This window comes from Thalassophryne amazonica, chromosome 3, assembly GCF_902500255.1.
Source record: "Thalassophryne amazonica chromosome 3, fThaAma1.1, whole genome shotgun sequence".
NCBI lineage: Eukaryota > Metazoa > Chordata > Actinopteri > Batrachoidiformes > Batrachoididae > Thalassophryne > Thalassophryne amazonica.
The window spans coordinates 84,516,764-84,527,076 of NC_047105.1; the positions used below are offsets into that span (position 1 = coordinate 84,516,764).

At 39.2% G+C, this 10,313-nt stretch overlaps 1 protein-coding gene across 1 annotated transcript; it reads left to right on the forward strand.

The window, feature by feature from the left end:
• The first annotated feature begins 51 nt into the window (after positions 1-51).
• Positions 52-5,425, forward strand: LOC117507198 (heme transporter hrg1-A-like). Its single transcript, XM_034167011.1, has 3 exons — positions 52-278; positions 2,971-3,138; positions 4,440-5,425. The coding sequence occupies exons 1-3, from the start codon at positions 110-112 to the stop codon at positions 4,574-4,576; spliced, it is 474 nt and encodes a 157-aa protein (XP_034022902.1). The 5' UTR covers positions 52-109; the 3' UTR covers positions 4,577-5,425.
• The last annotated feature ends 4,888 nt before the right edge of the window (positions 5,426-10,313 follow it).

Genomic DNA, 10,313 nt, shown 5'->3' on the forward strand with positions numbered 1-10,313 from the left:
TCAGTCGTCCTGTAGGGGTCGCTGCGGTCGCTCTTCACAGGGTGTCGGGCTCCTTTTCTCACACGGGGCTCGGGTGATTTCTGCGCTGACAGCTCGCACGCTCACTGCTATGGAAAAGCTGAGGTTGTGTAATTGTTTTAATATAACGTGTTGTGTAAAGAAAATATACCTGAGAATAGGATATGCCTCGTTTGGATCGCTCGTGGGCTTTTCTGCGTTCTTGGTGTGGAACATTGTGTATAAACAGGTCTGGACTGCAGCCCTGGGAGGACTAGCAGGTAAAAACTATGTTGATCATTGTTTTCCAGAGCTAAGGTGATGCCTTCAGAAGTCTTGTTTTGTCCACAACCCAGATATATTCAGTTTACAGTCAGATAGGAGTAAAGAAACTAATGAAACAAACCAAAAATGTTTAAGAAGCTGGAATCAGAGAAATGACTGAGAACCGTTAATCAATCGATTAATGCAATGCAGTTTATATATATATATCTATTTAAATAAATAGTATATTATATTAATTATATATATATTATATTTAAATTTATATATGTGTGTGTGTGTGTGTGTGTGTGTGTGTGTGTGTGTGTGTGTGTGTGTGTGTGTGTGTGTGTGTGTGTGTGTGTGTGTGTGTGTGTGTGTGTGTGTGTGTAAATATAGTTTACTACAACATGTATTGTAATTTGTGTAGGTATTCATAGTGTTTTGCATGTTTCATCATTATATTGTTTGCTCACTTGTCAGGCAGCTGTTGCCTTTCAATAATTTCAGACTGCAAAACCTATTTCATGCTGTAAAAAATCTCAGTGAATAAAATATGATTTATAAAAGATGATGAACAGCAAAACATTTTCTTACAAATAAAGAAATGAGTGTTTACAGTCATTAAGATGTCATTTACAGTGTTAAAATAGTGAAATGGGCCTGTAGGTTTATAAGTGATGAGTATAAGTGACGATAATGTCATTGCAAGATAAAGATGGCAAGATTTAATCATTATAATTACAGAATATGTTGTGTCCTTTGAGCCAAAACCAAATTCATGTCTGTAAATTTTACACTCTTTTCACTCCATGGTGATATATCACAAAGATACAGCTGACGAGCTCTTTTATTTATTTAACTCAGTTCTAACCAAATGTAAAAATTAAGTGAATCTATGATATTAAGTTCAAAACGAAGCAGGCTTACTTGTATGTATTTATGCGCACGCGCGCACGCACGCACGCACACACACACACACATAGAGGTTGGATATTGGTCTTTCTAAGCTTCTGCATAACCTTTGGAATGCAGTTAAATCAATTTGAAGTGATACCATCACACAAGAATGTCAGAGGTGTGTGTGTGTGTATGTGTGTGTGTGTGTGTGTTTATATGAAAGGAAAAAAAGCCTGAATGTTGGCAGCTGTATGTAGTTACATTTTCTGATGAAGTGGCATAAAGTCAGATCTTACTTCTGTGTAGAAATGGGCACTGCCTGATGAAGCCACACTGTCACAAATACTTTGACACTTAATGGAATAAATGTGAATGGATGGTGGAATTTAACCGCAGTGATCTGTGTATTTATTGTGAAAATGACATAGAACACATTAACTTTGTAGCAATCACGTGTATTCAGCCAAAATGATGAGACCAAAATATTACATTTCTGCATTTTTTTTATTTTATTTGCGGATGCGGTGAAATGGTGACTTGTTAAATCTGACATTGCTTCACAATATTGTGACTTGTAAAAAGGGAACAACTGTCACACGCTGACTCAGCAGTTTACAATATGCTGCATCATGATGTTGAACACATACACAACCCCAACACCACCAAATGATTACAACTATGGCCGTGCTGTTCCACAGGTCACATTATACAGCTTTTCATCAAGCAAATGTCGATCACCAGCTGTCTTCAAAACAGATGTTTAAGTCTGAAGGCCAAGTCAAATCTGGGAGCATGCGCTGGTGCCTTGCATTGCCCTTCCACTTCAGCACAGAACCAACCTAGGTCCTGGGTTTTTGGCAGCCAGGACCTGATGCATAGCCACTGAAGTGATATAGCATAAATCAACATTTTTTTCTCATCTAAGATTTCACCTTTTTCTGTACCTGTGGCTTTAAATAGAAGCGTGATGCCCACCATGTCAGGTTGTGTGGATGCATCATAGAATGTAAGGGTTGGGTCAGTCTGTATCACATTTTACTGTGACACAGACCATTTTTGCACATGTTGTGTATTTTTCTGGCCAGGATCCAGCACGCATGCACCTCTGTGCTGAGGCCCTCAATAGCTGAGGCCCTCAATAGCTGGAGAAGGCCAAGGGACGCCCATGTTGGCCAGGCTGCAGCAGAGAGATGGTTAGGTTTGAGTTGAGAAGTCGGGATGGACTGAATGTCTGGCTGCTCACTGACCTGACCTATCATTTATCAGTGAGGGCATGGTGGCGCACTTACCTCTCAAAAACGAAGCCCCCATGCAGTTCAAAGCCACCAATGAACAAGTCTCCATCAACTTGGGTTGTCCAAAGCAGAATGTGAGACAGACTCAAATTCAGCTGCCATTACAAATGATCTGTTTCATATTTCATGATGTTTTCCCCCCTGGAATATGTGCCACTTCACACAAACCCATAGAAGAATCATTCATGACTATGACAGTAAAATAGGTGATCTCAGGTAATGATAAAGTATGGATGATAGCCACATAGAAATATAATATTACTATATGATGTGGTACCTGAAAGCAGAGTGGTTGCCAAGTCGTCAGAGCACTTGCTTTCAAGAACCCCCCACCCCCATGCCCATTCTCCATGTAATGTGAAACTTGTACGATATCAACACACAGATCCATGTTGGCTCTCTTTGGTGAAGCTGGAGGAACTTAGTGTTGACAGCAATGTAAATTATTTCAAGTGCTGTAAGAAATGAAAGCCCTCTGAATCCAAATTTGTCACCTAAAACTGTTTGTTTCCTTCAGGTGTGTTGGCACTTTGGTGTCTGATTGTCCACATCATGTACCTGCAGGACGTATGGATACTGTGGATGAAGGGCCTCAGGCTCTTCTTCTTCACTGGGGTTTTCTTCTGCCTGCTGACACTCACAGCCTTCATCACCTCCATGTCTGTTGCCATAACCCACAAGGAGTGTAAGTTGTTGATGAAGATTTTGGTATTTTGAATGGAAACAGTTCCTGACAACAACAAAAAAAATCCACAACCCATGTGGATTGAAATGTTCCATCATGGGGTGAACTGAAAAGAAGTCAGGCATGTACATCCAATAACATGACTGTCAATAAGACTAAAAAAAAAAATTAATAGAATTGTTCTCAGGCAAATTAACTCATCCATGACCCACAAACCAAGTATCTTCTACATAACCAGGCGTGATCACGTGACCTCTGCAAAAATTCTGGGTGGAATAACATGATGATAGCACGTGCTGAGTGAAAGCTCAGCAAACTGTCAGTTGGACGAACATGAACGGACCACAAGAGGTCAGTATGGAACAGTTAACTGTTTTCCTGCAGACAGACTTGGTGTTGAAAGTCAGATCTCACTGTCCACTGTCTGAGGACTTATGGTGGATTATGTCTCGATGCACAAAAGGCCCATTTGGGGGGATACTGGACATTGGAACTGGTTAGAACCTGTGGGTGTAGAAATTATTTCAACCCTAGCGTTCCATCTAAAAGCAAAAAAAAAAAAAACCCAAACTATAAAAATAACCGTTACTACATCTAGCCTACTACTGGTTGTATTATTATTATTATTATTATTATTATTATTATTATGTTAATTCATTTTCAGTTTTTAACCCCCCACCCATGAAAAACAAACAAACAAAAATAAAAAAACAAAGTAATCCCTCTGAATACCCCCCAAAATGAACACATATATAACTTTAATTATAGTCTGTTCCCTTTTCCTCATTGGTTTATCCAAAGAATTTTTTTTAAGTAGTTTTGATTGTCCGGTAAATGTTATTATGAGCTTATTTAATATGTGCATTTCTAATTTTGGCAACCTCAGAGCAGACAAAACCTTGACACACATGCTCACAAACACACACACACACACACACACACACACACAGACACACACACACACACACACACACACACATCCGCTCCCAGAGATATTTGAATCCAAGGTTGGGAATTGGGCAAGACCTTAACCACGCCATAAGCCCCCCCCCCCCCCCCAAAAAAAAAAACACTAAAACTGTTTAGAATAGCTCCTCAAACAACAGGGCAATGTCACTAAAGATATAGGCCTCAGGTTCATGAAGACGCTGATGTTTAGTGGCCTTTTTTCACTTGAGATGGCCAGTGGAAGGTGTATTTGAACTGGAGTTGTTCAGATATCACTTTTGGCAGAAGTTGTTTTCTGTTTTAGTTGTCTCAGGCCATTATTTTTGGCTAACCTGTGTGTCTCTCACCTGCAGCTCCAACTGATCCTCAGAGTTTCTACCTGTCCTGTGTGTGGAGCTTCATGAGTCTGAAGTGGTCGTTCCTTCTCACCCTCTACAGTTACACATATCGGAAAGAGTTTGCAGACATCAGTATTCTCAGTGACTCCTAAAGGACCCTTAAATACTGTCTGCTGTCACTGTGGTAGGTTTCCACACCGTGACATCACAGTGGAGTGACTCTTTAGAATAATGAAGGTGTGGGTGAGCTCCTCATTCTCTTGTATATCTCCCCAGACATCTTCTGTTTTATTGGTTGTATGTGATCTGTAGAGGTGCTATTGATTTGGCACTAATTATTGATGATGATATATATTTTTTCTAATGCATACATTGTTACATTTTTACTTACTCTCTATTTTGTGTAGTCAAGAATTTACAGGGTAGAATTACAATCACAGCATAATCTGGCCACATTTTAGTTTACCATTAAAAGTTTGCTGTGATTATAATTCCGTTACTGTAGAATTATCCACAATGTCCTCATTTTTGGAAAAACTGCTGAAGGAGTGTTACGGTGCTTTTGCTACGCAGTTCAAAGCTGTATGGGAGAAGTCGGCAGGGGGTGGAGGCGCCTTTGTCACATTTAGTCGAGTCGTTTAACTCAAGAGTTAAAATGCACCTTCTGAGTTTAACTCACTGTGATCATGCTTGATTGAAATCCAGGGGGGATAAGCACCGATACCAATGGATCTCAGGGCCTACATAGGTCTTAGTTCTTCTGTTCTTAACTATGACTGGTTTCTTATTCATTTTGTACGTTTTTATGTCTTATTGTCTGTGTTCTAATTAAGCCCGCCAATAGCTTTCTAACATTTATAAGTCATGAATCAGAGGCGGTAGACCCCTACTATCAGACATGAATAGGAAGTCATATGTGGGCTTTCAGAGCGTATCATTGCATTTGACCATGAGTGATGTTGAAGGTCACAATCAAGGTCGCTCAGTCTTTGACTGTTTATCCTTTATTTATTTAACCAGGTTGGTCCCATTGAGATCAAGATCTCTTCTGCAAGGGAGACCTGGACAATTGTAAAGTTTCCAGTTCACCAAACCTGCATGTCTTTAAATGTGGGAGGAAACCAGAGCACCCGGAGGAAACCCATGCAAACACACAGAAAGGCCACAGGTGGCAATCGAACCCATGACCTTCTTGCTGTGAGGCAACAGTGCTAACTGTGGCAACATTGTAGCACCGTTTACTGTGGATAAATGGTGCCAGACAGGTTCAACATGGACAAGAAGTCCTATGGGGGCATATAATTTGCAATTACTAATTTGGCTTTGAGTGACCTTGAACATATTCAAGGTTAGATCCAGGTTGTTGTAATGAAGTAGAATATACTTTCCCTACTGATACAGTATCTCTGTAATGGCAAGCTTCGCGCTCTCTAGAATGTGCCTGTCTAATTTGTCTTGTATTGGAGAAAATTTCCAAATACCTAACGGAAAAGTTCTTTATAATAATATCAATATTATTATTGTTGTTCTTATTATGTTGCAATTTCTCACAGTAGCCATAAGAGGGTGCTACTGTTTTATTACTGTGCAATATGTACTGTAAGCTTGACATACCGCTTAGTGACAACACATGATTTTGGTTATTTGTCTTTGCATCACTATATAATTAAAATGCCACATCTTTATACATAGATGAAATGGTAAAAAATTATGTATCACTTGTCTGAGTGAAGGCAGGTGAATCTCTAGTTCAGGTGGCCAGATTATTTAGTATCTTTAAAAATACACTGTCTACGTTATACTAATTTGTTACATTATTTCAATTTGCTGCCACATCTCTTCTGTTAAAAAATAAAACAGCTGCTGTTTATCTGTACTGTGTGAAGCTCTTGACTGCTGTGTTGATCTTCGTAGGTCTGAAGGTTTAATTAAAGGTTTCTGTGAGATCTGTGATACATGGGGGTGTTTTTGTAGCGAAAATGACATGCCGGAGTAGAAACTGTTGGTCTCAGAGGAAAAATGGACTTCTGCTTGATTACTACAGTGACAAATCTTAAATACTGGCATGTTTAGCAGTTTCTGTTCCTCCAAAAAAAAAAAGAAAGAAAGAAGAAGAAACAATGCTTTTTTTTACCATAATGCTTGTGAGCTTGATCTAATGTGGGAGATTAAGCGAGCTGAAGGTGTTGCTCCATTGGGGTCAGCGTGGTGCATTACAGTCAGATTTGAGCCAAGAGAGGACTGAGGCATCCAACCCCCCCCCCCACACACACACACACACTTACCCAGGCCACATTTATAAAAAAAAAACAACACCCTAATCGCAACAGTAAGTGCACAGAAATAACAGACTTTGATGTCAGCCAATTATTTCACATTTTTTTATTTTGTCCCTCAAACACAAGGTGGGGGTGCAAAGAGTGTTGGGATTTAATTTTTTTTTTTCTTTCTTTCTTTCAAAGCACCCATCTGGTATGAGGACTTTGAAGTTGATGTGGAAAATTAGTGAATTATTTCTGTGCTGTGTTTAGCACATTATAACCCTTCAAATTATTCTTTTATGGAACAATAACCATCGAAAGCCGTCCTCGTATTCACCTGGAAAAACTACAGTACTGTGCTAAAAAAAATCTGGTATTTATTCAGAAATACCTTTGATCACTACGAAACAGTATCACCTTCCTGTTGCATTCCTATGTCCTGACTTGTGTTCTAAGGGCATTTTTGTTTTGTACTTATATCTTAATTGCATTACGCTGCTTTGTTTGTAAGTTTCTAGATTCTCGCTGAATCAAGGTAATTGCAAAGTTGTGGTTAAATCACTATAGCAACATTTTTTTATCTAGCCTTTATAAACTTCAACATTAAGAAACTGAAAAACAATCCAGCTCACTTTCCACTGAACAAGCTGGGGGCTTGTGGAGCCAAATGCGTCCTATTAAGTTTATACACCAGCCTGTAAAAAGTGTGTGTGCGTCTGTGTGGTATGTAAAGAGAGGGAGCGGTCTCATTTTATTCAATTATAGGACTCCTTTTTAACCAAATCAAGGAAGGAAGTTGTCTCAAGTCCTGACTGGCAGTCTGGCAGCGTGTGGGGAGAATGGAAACAATACTTCACATGTGCCAATATCACAAACATTCTAAATATTACAGACAGCCACCATTCTGGTGTATTTGCTTTGACATGAGATAAATAAATCTGTGAGAATCATCATACAGGGAAATGGTGATGATGCCCATAGGTGACTCGGGTGGGGCTTAATGGTGGCTATAGTCCCCACCACTGCCCACCCACCAATCATGTGTTTTCAGTCCCAGTGTGACAGATCCAGTCTTATAGTGTCCTCAGTTTCCGTAGCACCCATGAGATATTGTTTTATGGAACACATGGATTAACTGAGAATTTCACACCACTCATGTAACAAAAGATGGATTTTTTTGTTGTTGTTTATTTTTATTAATATGTATATGTCGCGGACATGATGAGTGAAGCTCTTCGGCATCTCACCATGTCATTTAGGTCCTTCAGATTTTTTTTTTTTTTGAGTAAATGCTTCGGTGGAGCATGAGCATGGCTTAAACCTTTCAGATATTATGTTAGAAAGATTAAAAAAGATAAGATTATAAAATCAAACCTTCACTGTGCCTTGTGATAGAATCACTACGATGACCGCTCCAAGATAGCGGCCGCATTTCTTGCGGCTCAGCACCATAAAGCGAGATTCACGCCGCTCCACTCGTATTATTAATATGCATATGTCGCGGATATGAACAAGTGAAGCATCTCATCATGTCATTTAGGTCCTTCAGACTTTATTTTGAGTAAATGCTACAGGGGAGCATTAGCATGGCAAAAACCTTTCAGCTTCCGGGGGAGTTCCGCCCTCCCAGACCCCCCCGCCTTTTTAAGTGTTTTTCTTTCTTTGCCTCTCACATGCCTGGAAAAGCTCCTCGCCATCTAACCATGTCCTTTAGGTCCTTCAGAATTTTTTTAAGTAAAATGGTTCTTGGAAGCATGAGCATGACTAAAACCTTTTAGCTTCTGGGGATTTCTGCCCCATCCCCCATCTCTAATGTGTTTATGCCATTTTAATTACAAGAAATACAAAAAAATAAAGAATAAAAATTTCTAAAATTATTTTCCTCAAACTCAAACTGAAAGCAAATCTCTAAAACTTGATAAAACCTGTAAATAACAATCAGTTTTACTGCCAGTTTTCTTTAGACAAGTCAGGGGGTGGAAACATGAACATTTCCAAGTCACTGAATATGTCTTGGACTTTATTTACATCAATTATGAAGAAAAACAAAAGTTTCTTTCACCAAAACATCAAATATAGGCTTTCATCTCAAATGTACTTTCTATCAAATTGTAGCTGAACTTTCAGGTCTTCTTTTTAAGAAAATCCTCCTCTGCACCACTTCACCAGGAAGCTGGATTTCATATTTTTAATTAATTTATATCAAGTTGTAGAGATCTGCTTTCAGTTTGAGTTAAGGAAGATAATTTTAGGGAAAAAATGTATTGGCAATGGAATAAACAAATTAAAATGTGTGAAATACCAAGTGTTACAATACTTTTGAGGGCAACTGAGAAACACTGAGGAGCAGCATCTTACATCTCATATATAGTGCAGCAGATAAGAGAATATTTAGAGTGGAATCCTGAAAATGATGATACAAGCATCAAATTCACCACAACTAATCCATAGACATGAACTCTTTGAAAAAAACTGATTGGCCACTTGAATTTTCAATAGGCGGCCAGGTAGGGGTCAATTAAAGAATTACACAGGGGTCAAAATTAAAAGATGCTCCAATCATATTGAAAGCTACACCACATTATTTGCCTGATCATAAAGATTCTTAAAAGGTATAGTTTGAACAATCTGTGACTGAATGTTATGGAGTTTTGAGGTAAAAGCAGCAAGAATGTGACAAAGGTCAGTTTCAGTTTGTACAGGGGTCAAAAGTTAAAGTTGCTCCATTAATTTTACCCCAGCTGCATTTGTGCTGAATTTGATGCTTGTATCACCATTTGAAGGATTGTTTCAGTTATCTGCTGCACTAATAAGCCAACAGAGCATGAACCAGCTGCTGTCTGTTAGCTTAAACATAAGGCAACCTGACTTAAAGGAGGAATGCTGCTTTTAACAACCTGGACCTCATTTCTGGCATAAAATACGGTTGTTTACTCACCAATATAAGTTTAGTGTCATTAGAAGTCCATAGTTCAAATGACATGTTCAGTTCAAATCTGAAGCAAACATTTTTCTTCTTCTACTGGACAGGAGGAACCTAGCAGTCAAGGTGACTCACTGATTTGAAACTGCAGCTCTTTCAGCCAGACATGTTGTGCCGTGACATGTCAATCATCTGTGTCCAATCAGATTTCAGGGGAGTCCAGTGAAACCCCGGCCTCCGCTCTAGCTCCACCCATGCCAGGAAGTGATCAACATTGGACATTTCCTGTTTCACTGTGACTGAAAATTTGGCATTTCTGGTTTAAGTGTGACCTTGCCACTGAGTTCCCGTGAGATTCCATGGGATCTCATCTGTCAATCCAGGAAGTGTTTTAACATTTGTACATTTCCTGTTTTATTGTGGATTTGAAATTTGGCACTTCCTGTTTAAGATGCTCTGTACCATGAGTGAGCTTCGTGCCACTGCGCGACGCTCCGCTCATTGTATTATTATTATTATTATTAGCCTGTATAACAGTGGTCGTGCAGGGCATTATATTCATTCTTCTGGATCTGACTGCACGCAAAGTAACTCGGAAGCAGGTGAGCAGATTTTCATCAAACTTGGTAGGATTATTTATTGAGTGAGTGCCTTTAGATGTTTAACTCTGGGAGCAGATTGCGCAAAGGTCGAGATCAAGATCAT